Raw genomic sequence first — 14,256 nt, 5'->3', positions numbered from 1 at the left:
CTTAACATTTTAAAAAGAGAGACCGCACGTATACCGGGAATTTTTTAAAGCGTAAATAAACAATTAAAGATGCTGCGCTGCCCAGCAGTGCCAAGTTCTTCAGCATGTTACTGTTTCAACGAGCTAATACTAGAAGAATAACCGATTTTCTTTGACCTGGGCTGCATTTATACCCACCAAGCAAGAGAAAATTCAAAAAATCAATTATTCATTCACTGAGGAATAGACTCGATCATCATGACAGTTAAAATCGCGTGGGCGATCGTAAAAAAACGTCGTCCGCTTTTGTAACGGTTGATGTTGTTACACATTATGCTGTCAAGGTTGGGGAGTTTCCGGGTCAAAAGTTCATCTGAAACGTCAAATCGTTGCAAAGAAAAGGAGGATGGACTTCCTCTCGTTTTGTATTGATTTCTTGTTTTATTTGCTAAACTCCTTTAATCGATCTTGCCTCGTTAGCGAAATAACGACTCGTGGCATCCGCCGATATTTCGACCAACCAAATCAGCATCAAAGTCAACGTCCCGTTTTTACTGGTCCTCAATAACCGACGAATTCCGGCCAAAATCTCAACAACATTCGGAAGATTTCCCAAGAATTCTCTTGCGTCGTTTACTCTATCACAACCATGGCGGGAAAAATGAAAAAAAGACGAAAATTCACGAATCAGCTTGATTACTGTGACGTCCACAATCACACCACCCTCTTTCCTCCTGCGGTTTTCTATAAGTAAAACGAAAAAAAAATCCCATCTTCATGCAAAAAAACAGCAAAGTCTCAGTTCAGCATGACTGTGCTTAATGAGATTCATCCGCTGTGAACAGAACAACAACTTTTAGTTTTAAAAGTACGTCACACGACTATTGGGAACGTTAAAATACATCTGACGGCTCGTTCTCTTTGCCAGTTTCCGGTGACGAGTAACATACTCATCCACCATTGATGAATTGATTTCGCAATGACTATCGCATCGTCCGAAGAGTCCCACATAATACTCGATACTCATAGTACAGTGGTGGTAGAGCGGTATGGATAAGCGGTATCAGAAGGTCAAATTGGTCGCGTATGTAAACACGCACTTGACTCATCGCACGTTGTTACCTAATAAATAAAAGGTCATAATTTTTCACTTCAGATACATTAGTTTTTTATGAATTCTCAGGCAATTAAAGAATCAGCAAAACACGCAAATGAAAAAAACAAACAAACAAAAGAAAAATGGTGATAATAATTGTGTGTGTGAAAAAGAAATGGAATAACGCAGAGACAACCAAACAAGAAGGGTGGGGGGAAGAGCTACGTATAACCAATATTGTTTGTTGTTGTTTCTTTTTTTTCTTTCTTTCTTTCGCCAACATACAGACGAAACCTGAACATGTCGGTCCAATCAACCGAGAAAACAACTGGGCAAAATAATAAGGAAGACTATATGTCCCTTCAAAGAGACAACAAATGAAAACAAAAAAAGAGGGTGGGGTGGGTGGGTGAGGGTGTGGTTTCGTGGCTATTATAGGGCGGGTAATAGACGAGACGCTTAGAGGCGATCACGATTCTAAATAGCACTGGTAGACCATTGCAAAATAATAGTAATAATACAATAAGGCCACTCTTATTTGTTAATTATTTAAGACTCTGGTGCTTGCTTGATTCAGAGGGGGAGGAAGAATATGGACCAGCGAATGACGTATGCTGACAGTGGGATAGAGAGACAGACTGGGAAACGGAAGTAAATAGTAGTACTGATGTAGTAAATTTTTTTTTTTTAGTAGTAGTAAATTAATAATAATGTAATAGCAATCAACCATGATCATGACTTGGTCGAATTTCCCCTTAATCTTTTGTTGTTGGTTCAACAGTTTCAGGGGAAATTGCGGATGTCCCAGTAGCGACTGTTGCAGTCCTGGCCAACCGAAACGATTGTGTTGTTGTCCAACCAAGCAATACCGGTGATCTGGCTCTGTGGGTGGGCATCTATCAATCAAGAACACGAAACAAGATCAGTAAACAAAAAAACAATTTCATTAAAAAGAAAAACAGAGCAACAGTACGGGAGTGCATTGGGTCCTTCTGGACATTCGCTACCAATACAATCCACTATCGCAGCCCTTGGGATAATATCACATTTTGGTGACGCAAAACCAACAGGGTTCAACAAAGAGGCCATTTCCTGATCAGCTCCCAAGTTCATATAGACAAGCTTCCAATTACAACGCCTTTTTATATAACAGCGGTCAGACATTGCTTATACATCGACCGTTTATATGTTTGCGATGAAAATGGACGCATTTTAATAGGCTCCACACGAGCGGCGGCACGATTTGGATTAACGCCAACAGCTACTGCGTCTAACAATGTAACAAGTGTTTATACAAAGTGTAATCTCGAGGGGTAGACGTTCTGTATAGACTTGCATCAAATTAAGCCAAATAAAGGGCGAGTTTCTGTTTTTTATTTGACTGAAAATGTGCGTCAGCAGAAAAGGAGGCCAGTAAGAAATCACGTGAACACAAGTGTACGCGGTGGCTGTTCGGGTGAAAAAGAAGTGTTTGTGCGCGCAATGTTCTGTAATACGATCGAAATGTGAAATATTGGGATGCTGCTCAAATGGGAGCAGGCGAGCAGCATCCGACATTGAGCGGACCAATCCGCGATTGATGCATCCTTCTAATCCAATAGTAGGAAGGCTAAAAGAAATGTTTTCAGCCTTGAACTCTCACAAAGCCTTCAATTCATTCGTCCACTGCAAAGAGATCGGGGTGGGTTTACAAGGATCGGCTTGAGTTAAGTCGATTCACGCTAGACGGCAAAGACTCCCTCTCAAATTTCTCGGAAAATTCCCAAAACCTTTTTGTTTGAACTTTTAAAACGCAATTCTAAATAATGTGCCCCTTCAAGTCTGCCAATTTTTTTTTTTGTAGTGGGATGGACTATTGATGCAGTCTAACACGCATTTTGCTATCATCAAATATTATGTCTGCTCGGACGAATTCCGGGTATTATTTAAGAAAAAATAAAAGTTTCATAAAGATTCACGACTTCCGTTTAGCCCAAGATGGGACAAAATCGAACGGGCTTTCTTCAAAATGCTTAGATCAGCAGACGAATGATTATACTTGAATGAAGACATGAAGTCTACAACTTTGTGAAAGAAAAATTTTCCCGTTCTGATAGCCCGACAGGTCAAAGGGTAAATGAAAGTTGAAAAAACAAATGTCTCGATTCCTTTTTCCAACGTTTCATCTCTCGAGTTAAAACATGTCTGGTTGCGTGTTCCTATCTCGGACAATTAAATATCCCATAGATTCAGAAACGACGAAACCTTACGTTTCCGTTCCTTTTTTTCCCCAAATTATTTCCTAATTTGACTTACTCTTGATAATGAGGCGTTTATTCGGCTTCTCCACGCTCCAAACGATAATGGAAGTGTCCAAGCTTCCGGATGCTAGTAGAGTCGAGTCAGGACTCCAGGCGACGCAATTGACTTTAGCAGTATGGTAACCCCAAACTTCTTTGCTAGCCACCTGTGACAAACAAGAAAATCGAGTTAACTGAATATTATCGACCGACGGAATCCCTTGAAGGTCGACAAATCTAAACAAATAGGAGACATGTACCGGGACCCTTTCGCTTGTAAGATCACAAGGTTACATCAAGTAACTAACTCCATTGCCATCCAATAACATAGTGGGAATTGGATGGCTTCAATCGACACGAGATCGATGGATGTCTATTCCATGGCATTCAAACTGTGTTAATACAAGCCGGGCTCAACATCAACTCCCAAATAGAATTACGGTACATTGTTGGAGACTGAAAAGTCTGACGCGTGTGCTTATTCAATTTCCTTAAGTAACTTACCTCATAGCTAGGCAATCCATAAAGAGTGACAAGGCGGTTGGCGTCAGCAACTGCCAGGTATTGGTTGTCGGGCGAAAAAGCGCAATCCGTGATGGGGCCGCTGTGGTCCAGTTCCATTCGTGGCGTCAAGTTGCCGCTGTGCAAAATGTACACATGGAGCTAAATTCGGCAACGATAACATTATTGCAAACTTTCCATTCGTGTTAGTGTGTCAATTTCCTCAACCTTGTGGTCAGTAGTTCCGCCAACAGCAACATCCGGATGGTGACCGTTCATGGAAGCACAGGATGGTTCAAAGTTAACGCTCACACTCGATACTTGGCGACCGTCCTGAATAACTGCAATCTGTTTCAAAAATAGTCCGTCAGTCAATCACGATTTAACCTTCAATCGAAGTTTGGCGAATGCTTTTTTTCTAATTTAAGCGAAATGCTAGATCAATTTACATACTGTATGCAAAAAATTACTAAACATATTGGCAAATTCAGCAATATTGTTCTTAATTTAGATCGAAGATATAGGATACTAATATCAGCAAAAATAAACTAAAATATCGCCCTAAATCAAACCAAAAGTTTCCAGTTAAGTTCTCAGAATTGTGGGATGTTTTCTCAACTTTATTTGAAAGACACGCAGCTACTTTCGTGCCATCTTCTGGAAAAGAACGAAAATGCTATGTGTTTTTAGATCCTACCTCCTTCTCACACGGGACGATGAGAGTAGTGCCATCCCCGGCTAATCCTCGGGGCTGGGACGCCAACTTGATGTTGGTATTGGTGAAGGATTTAGTCATTACATTGACCTCCTTGATGGCGTTGTCGATACCGCAAGTGAAAATCGATTCGCCCAGAGTGACCATGCCGTTCATTTGATTGCCATGCCCAACACCTTCAATTCGATTACTCTCTCCAGTGGCCACGTCCCAGCTGGTAATGTAACCATCATGCGAGCCAGTGAACACAGTGTCACGATTCTTGTTCACCGTCATGACTGTTATCGGTTTGTTGTGGCCCTAGGAAATCAAAAAATTGTAATCATTAATTCATAAACCATAGGATTGCATGAAATGATATGCACCTTAATAACACGAAGAGGTTTGCTTGGGTTGGCAGGATCTAGGTAAGAAATGTGCCCCGCCAAAGAAACGGACAACATATGTTTTCCCTGCCATAAACAAGAGACCTGTTGATCTTCAATAGCAGTGCCCATAGGGAACTCGGTAATGAGGCTCATGGTAGCTATATCCCAAGTCTTGCATGTCTTGTCACCAGAGGCGGACAGCAAAGTTTTGCTGTCCGGGCTCCAAGAAACAGCGTAGACTCCTCCATTGTGCGCTGGGCTACCTGTTAAATTTTAAATATTTGGAATTTTGTTAAAATTCCTATGGTGGAAAAGATTCCGCGATTTCGTACCTAATTCGCCGATCAGGTCTGATGTCTTTCCATCGTAAACAAAGATCTTGCCATCAAAACCACCAGTGGCAAAGTGATCGCCGTTTGGAGAGTAGCGAACGGATTGAACGAAGCGTTGGTGTTCAGTTTTAGTCATCTTCCACTTGAATGGAGGACCTGTAACATCAAAGGAAAAGTTCAGAAATAACACATCTGAAAAATATATATGACGCAGGATAGGACCTTCGAAAACAGTAACCGAGTTATCTTCACTTCCGGCGATAATTTTAAATGGCCTGGCAGGTCGGAAGTCGCAAGAGTTGATGGGCTTGGAAGGCCCACCAATCGTGCCATTGGAAGTACCGGTATCAACCAAGAAAACATGACCAAAACTAGAAAAAATGTTGAAAAATGAATTCCTTATCAAAAAGGAATGTTAAAAGAATGTTACCATTCCCTGCCCTCTCCAACCACAACCATTCGCTGATTATCAGGAGACCAGGCTAAATCCTTGATTGGTCCAGCAAATGGCTGAAGTTCAATCTTGCAGATATGCTCCTTGTTTACAGTATCCCAAATCCTGACTTTGCCAGATTGATCTAGAAGTTTTTTTTTTCAATTAGTATTTAATGGTATGCTAATGCTTTGTTTGTATCCTGTTATTTACCAGCAGACGCTATGTAAAATCCACTGGGGGAATACTTGGCAACATTCACTTGGCAAGAATGTTCGGTGTAAGTTTCAGCAATCTCAGGGTTCTGGAATAACACGGGGGAAAAAATTGTTATGCCTGGACCTTGAGTATGATTCATCGAGGTGTGTCACTTACTTCAATGTTTCGAATAATCACACTGTTTCCATGAGTGTACAGGAAATTTTTCCCTTTGGGATCTCCACCCAAAACCAGTGGCTGCCCCCGTTGTGTCCTGGGCAAGGAAGCAAACAAAGCCTCTGTGGAGAAAAAGAAAGGAGGCTATTCAATCAAACAGAATGACTAACTTGTGACAAACGGGAAAGTTAGACGACTTTCACTGAGCTTAGTAAATCATTCATAACCGTTGCACCAAGAACCCAACTGTTGACAGAAAACGTTGAAATCCTGAAGAGACAATCGATTTTTCATTTACATTTCAGTATTACTTACTATTTGTAAACGACATTGCTCCGTTGGCAGTCAAACACTCACGCCGGCGAGTTGAGTATAGAGTTAGAGGTAGATAGACGCCGTTACAGCCCGTCAGTCAGACAAATAGTGAATTTTTCTTCTGCTACTTCTATAAGAGAGGGTGGGGCGTTTAAGGCGGCTTATCTTATTTCCACACGTATCCCCCTTCCCACCTCTTGTGACGTCACAGGAAAAAGAAAAGAAAAAAAATTATACACCCAAATTTGGGCATGGGATCTTTTTTTTTTTTAAATAATCAGATCAATTCGATAAATCTAGACTATATAGTTTCATGTATTTCTAAACAAATGCGGTCAGCTGTGCTTTTTTTTGCGGCAAATTTGTTTAACCACGAATTCTTTATTTCTAAAGTTGTGACAACAGTTTGTTTGGTTATGAAAACATTCCTGTTCTAAAATCGTGATGTCTCGTCACCTGCAGTTTTACGCTACGATTATCAGCGGTCTATACACATACTTATAGCGTGATAACATATTATTGTATCACTGCAAGTTGCAACAAAGGAAATTAATGATAGAGAAATAAGTTTATTTCTTGAAGCGAAGGAGCTAGGTAAAACTAGAAAACGAAATGTTGTGAAACAATAGAATGCGTAAGATGACATGATCACATGAGTGCAATAGAGCATGTTGCGACACAATGATTCATTAGCCAACACCAGTTTTCCCCTGTTGAATTTGAAATAGCGAAAAATTGCGCAATAATTAAAGCTGCCAAAAATTTAAAAAATAAATCGTGATTACACAGAAAGCAGAAATATCTGAGAATAATTTTAATTCCTTTATTATTTAAATGTCTTTGCCTCTGAACTTTAGGGCAAGTCCACGTAAAATCTCTTGAAAAGTCCACTGGTTAATGTTGCTACTGATGAGCATCAGGACAAACCAGTCGCCAATCTGACATCGGCGGAACACAGTTTCGACGTGATCAAAATCAATATTGCGTCCAGCTTGTCTCTTCAAGAAAAAGAGTCGAACTCGGGGTAAAAGCAAAGTGATGCCTCGAACCACAAGGTCGATGCCGGTCAGAATGGCCAGAATGACGTACCAGAACCAGAGAAAAATGAAGACCTTCTCGTTCAGAATGTTCACAGGTAAAATACATAAGGCGTCGTACTGCTGTATGGTACCAGAAGGTCCGTACATCTTGAACAAGCATTTGGTTAATTTGGGAAATACCTAGAAATAAGTAAAAATAAAATAATTATTAATCAGTTTCAAATAGAAATGGATACAAGGATGCATACGTATGACATAGGATCGGTGCGATCCTCAGGATCCATTACAGAAGCAGCCACTACGTTTCCGCCATATTCGAGGAATTCACCCCCGAGGAACGCGTCCACCAAGAAAATATTGCCGAGGATGATGATGGCGTTCAGGACTTCACAAACAAAATAACTAGAAGCGTAGACTTGATGTTGGCAGACATTAGTGAACAAATAGTCGACTAGACTAGCTTTAGCATTTTTCTGCACTGTCGTTTCCACTGGCGAAAACCGCAAATCTTCTAATAGAGTCCGCATCCTTCCGCCTTCCGAAAATTTCCAGACCAGCCGAGGTATGAAAAATGTGATGGCTTCGAAGATGAGGAAGAATCCAACCCATTGGTAATACTTGTGGTAAATCATCTGCTCGCCTTCCTGTGGAGTCCCGAGACCAGGAATCGGTCTCGATCCATTCGCTTTCATGCCCGGCTGATTTGGCAGAGTATGAGTAGAATGAATCCAGCAGTATTGGTCGAGAACGTCACTTTTAACAGGACTCTTCTCGGCGTTGATGATGCAATCAATAGGATCTCCAACGTATTGCTTCAATGAGATGAGCATGGCAGAAATCGTAAGAACAATCACCGTCAACTTGTAATGGCAACGAAAAATGTTACTGTCTATCTTGACGACATCAACTTTCACTATCCCCTTGAGTGTGGTTAATTCCGCTAACATTTTCTTGGTATTAAACGCTGTAGCCTAATGCAAAGAAGAGAAGCCACAATGCCAGTTGCCACGCTCTTTCAGGTGGCTAAACTATAAACACTGTTTGTTATACACCTACTTGTATTCTTCAACTTTAAGATAAAAAAGAAAAACGTTAGGGGATGTTCGTCTCCACTTGTTCAAGCTGATAAGATAACAAACATTAACGTCTGAACTTGGGAGGAAAGAACTTTGAAATAATAAAAAGGCGATTATGAGAAATAAAAACCTTTCCGTGTATACAATTTCAAAAAAACTACACACAGTAGACGCGCGATTCGTTTTAAAAAAGCTGAATTTTGCATTAAACGTCGCGCATAATTTATACAAATGGCGAAAGATTATATTGATAGAAAAATAACGACGCATTCATCATCGCGTTATAATTGCAAATTAATACGCTTAATTGCAATAATTATTTTTTAAATGTCTTTGCCTTTGAACTTTTCAGCGAGTTCGTCTATCACTTCCTGGAAGATCCACTGGTTGACATTGCTACTCACGAGCATCAGGACAAACCAATCGCCGATCTGACATCGGCGGAAGACGGTTTCGACTTGGCGGACATTTAAATCGCGTCCGGTTCGTCTCCGCAGGAGGAACATTCGAAGTTTGGGCAAAACCAGAGTGAAGATTCGGTACAATAGGCCGATGCCGGTCACAACGGCGAGAATGACGTACCAAAACCAAAGGAAAATGAACAGTTTTTCGTTCAGAATGTTGACGGGTAGAACGCAATAGGCGTCAAAGCGTTGGACAGTTCCAGACGGGCCGTACATCTTGAACAAGCATTTGGTCACTTTGGGAAATACCTTTAAATCAAAATGAGACGTGATTAAAAAACATTATGTAACAATTACAAGATGTCATGGGCTTCGTCCTTACGTATGACATTGGATCGACACGATCTTCCGGATCCATTCCGGTTTGGGCGAGAACATTTCCGCCGTATTCAGTGAACTCGCCACCGAGAAACGTGTCCACCAAGAATATCTCACCGACGATGTTGATGGCGTTGAGCACTTCGCAGCCGAAGAAGATGAAGGCGTATATTTGGTGCTGATTGACATTGACTAAAAGATATTCGACCAGGTTCGCTTTCGCCGCTTTTTCAACTTCTGACGGCATGACGGAGGAGCTCAAATCTTCCACCAAGGTCTTCATCCTTCCGGCTTCCCAGAATTTCCAGATGAATCGAGGCAAATAGAAGGTGATGGCCTGGAACATGAGGAAGAATCCAACCCACTGGTAGTACTTGTGGTATCTCATTTCTTCACCCTCTTTTGGGGTACCAATACCGGGAATGGGCATGGATCCGTCCGCCTTGATGCCCGGCTGATTCGGCAGAGTATGAGTAGAATGGATCCAGCAGTAGTTGTCGAGAACTTTGTTGGGAAACGGACTCTTTTCGGCGTTGATGAAGCAATCGATAGGATCACCGACGTATTGAGTCAAGGAAACCAACGTCGCCGACACAGCTAAAAAAATCACCGTCAACTTGTAGTGGCAACGAAATATATTGTTATCGGTTTTAATGGGATCAATTTTAAAAAGGCCCTTCAGGGCCATTAAATCTGGAAACATTTTCGGTCGTTATGTGTCGCCCTGACTAAAGAAAAGCAGGTGGAAAAAAAGGAAAATCCGATGCACACTCGCCCAAGATGGATACTAGACAATTTGAGTTTCTTTGGTTCGTGGCTTTTCTAGTTCAGATACGAAATGCAAACGTTCGAATTGTTTAGCCCTCAGCTGATAAGATCCAAGTGATAAACGTTGAGCAACTACTTGTGAGCAAATGGACGTGTCAGAAATCGTCTAGCGTCACTTCCCGTGTACATTTAAATACATAGCTGACCAAACATGGAAGATAATTTCCTCCGTCACTTACCTTACAGACTGTTATCTGTAAAATGTCTTTATTTTCTTAACTTCTTTTATCTAGACGTTAAAAATTATTACAATATTTGATTCTGTAAGTGGCTTTGTCTGACATGCATAACTCGTATTTTTATTGGACGATAGGCTATTAAATGTAGACAAATAATACAGACAGTGGTTTATAGCTATAGTTTCATCAAAACTCGGGATGGCTGAAAATCTGGTGACGAATCTGATCGCATTTACTTTGGTCGGCAATGTCGGTGGTGACGATACGGCAAAGCATATTCGAGCGACAGCGGCCTGCGCAACCCTCGGCTACAACCTGATCCGCATTCTTGTGGTAGTTCCTTTAAAGACCAAGTTCAAATTATACGGCGCCAAATTCAAATGCATTATCAAATTAATTTGCGTGTATACTTGAAATAGAGCTGGAAAAGAGCGTCATCGGTCACCATCCGTTGGAAGAGTGTGTCCATTGACTGCGGACTTAAATCATCAAGTCCATATTCCTGTTTAGCTTGATAGAGTTCAAACCAAACTGGGTCGACTTCTGAACCTTTTAGATTGGCGTCCGTCAGGTTCATGATGTACGTGTTGATATCAAGTACGGCCTTTAATAATTAAGGAATTTAGGGCTGTTAAATGATTTTGTTGTTTCGTTAACGTTTGCGCAACATATACCCAAGTGGAATCGGTTCTTGGTCCGTCGACAGTGTAGGTCCGGTACCCGGGATTGAGCTTAGAATAGGTGGTAAGACTGGGTGCGATAAAGGCCACATTAACAGGCCTAGTGACGTCGACCGTGTCGTAGAAAATTTTGTATTCGTCTTTATGGGTGTGGCCGTAAAATTGAGCTGCCACAGTCGATTCGAATCGATTGATAATTCTGGCGAATTCTCGACTAAAAATCGTCCAACAGTCACCATTGCCAGGTGGGATATGACTGAGAATGTGAACCTATGATATGGTCGTTAATTTTAACTGTTGTTTTAGAACGAAATCAAAAGTGTAAATGTATACTGTACTTTTTCACCATTAAGTTCCGCTTCCTCTAGAATTTGACTAAGCCAAAGAAGACTGGAGGCTGGATCTTGTGACTTGAAATATGTCCAATAATTGAGTGTGTAGCAATAATTCATGTTCATCGAAACTATGCGAAGACCGGGCTGGACCAGGGCAGTGTAGAAACCTCCGTAACGGATGGTAGCCGAGACTTCCGCCGGAAGCCATCGAGCCCATTGTCTATCAGCTTCGTCGTACAGCCAAGCAGTGTTGAGCTCAACATCAGTAATTTCAGGTGGAGCAAAACTATAGTCGTTAATAAAAACACAATATCAAATATTTGTAGCTAATACATTTCAAATTAAGTTAACTAAGAATTTACGTGTTGACTGGGTGAGACTCGTGGTTCCCTAAGGTTGGGTAAACAGGAACTCCGGGAAAGTGTTGTTGTATCAGAGTCATTAAACTATCAATGATCATGATATTTTCGTCTTTAGCGGTTGACCAGACGTCGTGAGGAGTCAAATCTCCCGTCCAGATGATATAAGCAATATCCTGAAATGGTTATCAATAGCGATTATTCTCTCGTTGATTTAATTTGGTTTAAATATTTTTCTAAAGCCATTATTCTTACCGGGTGTAGTTCAGCCATTTGAGAAACTGCATTTTCTACTAAATACCAGGGTAAATCACAGGTGCGATAATCCCCCCAGTAACCGGCGGCGGCTGTGGCGTTGACAACTTCCCCCGAAGTTTCACGACAACAGAGCGGATCTCCGCATTCGGCATTCGATCCAGCCAGGTATTCCGGATCCCAATGGATGTCGGCCAAGTGTAGCACTTTGACAGTTGGTGAACCTGCCTATAATAGAAGATAATGAATAAGAATTCAATCTCTATAAAGATAATTATGTCATACCGGAGGTTGGCTTGGTTGATTCACTGGTGGCTTAGTTTCGGCGTTGAGGTTGATGGTCCATTCCAACTGTTGCACATCGGAAAATTGGCAGTTTTGATCCTGCAGGAGCATTCCACAGACGTTGCCGACATTGACCACGTCGGTGCTGTCAATGTACTTGATAGTTGGCTGCAGCAATTGAGAAAATGCGATTCAATTAATAACCATTTAATTTGATTAGAACAGAAGACCATACCAGAGCGATGCGAGCCATTCCACCACAAACTTGATCGGGATTGGCAAAAATATCCAATCGGATGCAGATTCCGACAATGTACTCGACAATTTGCTCGTCGGTTACTGTTCCATTTCGTAAGAGCTCGTAGATATCGTTGACAAAGTCCTCGCAAAGGTTACAAGTAAAAATATTCTTGTCTTCATCTTCAGTAGATGGCGACAACTTGGTTGTTTCGGGAGCTGGCGCTCCTATATGAAGACGAAACAGGTTTTGAAGGATTGATGGAAATTAATTCGGCCAATAATTTGTATGTACCTTCGAGTAGTGTAAAGGAGCCACCCAACAGGGCGATGAAGATTAACGAGGACCAGCGCATCATTCAGCGTCAACGACCACTTATGACAAACAGTCACGAAAATAAAGGATCAGGACAAGTTATAAGGTCTCGGACTAGCGTATCCCTATTTCGTATAAATTATCAAACTCAATCATGATGTCCTTGTTTTCGCTTGTTTTGTACTTATGTTACACAGGCATATCTTCAGACTATCTTTCTTACCCGTCGTCTGGAGTTAGGATTATAGATTATCACGTGTTTATGACAGGTGGAACGAATGTCAGTCTTATTTGACATCCGTAATGTATAGCTTATCGCGTATTTTCCGTTGACTCAAACTGTTATCGATCCAGTGATATACGTCATCGGCAGACAAACCCTTGGACAACCAAACCCACAAATTGATTTTCTTTTTTTTTTAATTGATTCATTTACAGTTGCTTTGCCAAGGTAAAAAAGATAATATCAAGCGAAATACAAAGCAAATCAGGCGTATTCCAAACCAATTGAAAAATAAAAAGAGATAAACGTCTTGTTATTGCAGAGGCGCCAACTTGTCCGAAGTAGAAGAAGTTTCCTCATTTTGCTAAGAAGATATTAATCGCCATGCCCGTATCCGTAGAGTCGCCATTCCTTGTTATATCGCGTCACTCGGTTCTTAAAGGTGTCGTCACGTTTTTTCACGAGGGTGGAGGACACACAACACAATACAAATGGACGCGAATTATTTTAGGGGGTTTTCACCAATACGACCTGGATGTAACACATACGAAATACGTATAAATAAATTGTTTAGCCGAAAATGTCAAATTATTAAAATATGGAAATGTCCAATAAAACATTCAAATAAAAAACGCCATTTTCGTTACTTTAACGGTGATTTCCATTCTGCACGAAGGGGTATAACGAATTCGTCCTTTGAGCTAAAACCGGAGGAATGTTTTTGATTGGTCCGCTGAATGTCGACTGATGTCAGTAGTATCCTTCTACTTGGGTTTTTATACCAGTTTCTTATCCATCACGCTCCAATTCCCGGTTTCACGTGTGTGAAAACAAACAAACAAACAAAGAGAACGTGGGGGAAAGCGCGTCGTCGGAACGGGAGCGCTACAATTACGAATTGTAATATTGCATGAGAAAAAATCAAATAGAAAACTCTGCAGATTAACAAACCACATCTGTGTAGTACACAATGTGTAAAAACTGTGATCCCATCTGCTACAGCGACACGGTCCAGTAGGCGAGAAATTACATCAAAGCTATTAAAACACATATAAAGCTATTTAAAGCGCCACACAGCATTGAATATCAACGCAGTATTAATGGCATATAATTGTTGGTTTTCCCCGGAAATTTACCTCGACACAAGTGTAACAAAACCAAGTATACGCCAACTATATACGACTAATTCGATAATGTATTTAAGTTATCCTGCCTTACGGTTCTTAAGCTCTAATTTTGAACTACAAGGATACCTAAATAACCTTGAT

At 41.0% G+C, this 14,256-nt stretch overlaps 4 protein-coding genes and 1 long non-coding RNA gene across 5 annotated transcripts in view; all 5 read right to left on the bottom strand.

Moving 5' to 3' along the window:
- LOC124314496 overlaps positions 1–14,256 on the bottom strand; it is a 103,874-nt gene that overhangs the window by 29,857 nt on the left and 59,761 nt on the right. The window lies entirely within an intron of this gene.
- On the bottom strand, positions 1,131–6,530 carry LOC124314433 (actin-interacting protein 1-like). Its single transcript, XM_046779618.1, has 12 exons — positions 6,394–6,530; positions 6,079–6,200; positions 5,917–6,007; positions 5,701–5,848; positions 5,493–5,641; positions 5,271–5,426; positions 4,936–5,201; positions 4,553–4,870; positions 4,084–4,203; positions 3,859–4,017; positions 3,371–3,521; positions 1,131–1,971 (listed from the first exon to the last, which is right to left on the bottom strand). The coding sequence occupies exons 1-12, from the start codon at positions 6,407–6,409 to the stop codon at positions 1,859–1,861; spliced, it is 1,809 nt and encodes a 602-aa protein (XP_046635574.1). The 5' UTR covers positions 6,410–6,530; the 3' UTR covers positions 1,131–1,858.
- Positions 6,943–8,479, bottom strand: LOC124314457 (innexin inx2-like). Its single transcript, XM_046779664.1, has 2 exons — positions 7,682–8,479; positions 6,943–7,613 (listed from the first exon to the last, which is right to left on the bottom strand). The coding sequence occupies exons 1-2, from the start codon at positions 8,378–8,380 to the stop codon at positions 7,224–7,226; spliced, it is 1,089 nt and encodes a 362-aa protein (XP_046635620.1). The 5' UTR covers positions 8,381–8,479; the 3' UTR covers positions 6,943–7,223.
- Positions 8,623–10,120, bottom strand: LOC124314456 (innexin inx2-like). The gene is made up of 2 exons (XM_046779663.1): positions 9,296–10,120; positions 8,623–9,222 (listed from the first exon to the last, which is right to left on the bottom strand). The coding sequence occupies exons 1-2, from the start codon at positions 9,992–9,994 to the stop codon at positions 8,833–8,835; spliced, it is 1,089 nt and encodes a 362-aa protein (XP_046635619.1). The 5' UTR covers positions 9,995–10,120; the 3' UTR covers positions 8,623–8,832.
- On the bottom strand, positions 10,398–13,754 carry LOC124314434 (sphingomyelin phosphodiesterase-like). Its single transcript, XM_046779619.1, has 10 exons — positions 13,636–13,754; positions 12,745–13,519; positions 12,448–12,677; positions 12,213–12,380; positions 11,928–12,155; positions 11,676–11,848; positions 11,317–11,599; positions 10,973–11,248; positions 10,709–10,902; positions 10,398–10,638 (listed from the first exon to the last, which is right to left on the bottom strand). Exons 2-10 carry the CDS (start codon positions 12,806–12,808, stop codon positions 10,485–10,487), a joined length of 1,770 nt encoding a protein of 589 aa, XP_046635575.1. The 5' UTR covers positions 12,809–13,519; positions 13,636–13,754; the 3' UTR covers positions 10,398–10,484.

The sequence above is a fragment of the Daphnia pulicaria genome, chromosome 10, assembly GCF_021234035.1.
Source record: "Daphnia pulicaria isolate SC F1-1A chromosome 10, SC_F0-13Bv2, whole genome shotgun sequence".
Lineage (NCBI taxonomy): Eukaryota > Metazoa > Arthropoda > Branchiopoda > Diplostraca > Daphniidae > Daphnia > Daphnia pulicaria.
Note: the sequence above shows the minus strand (reverse complement) of the source record. Positions and strands in the feature narration are given on the sequence as shown.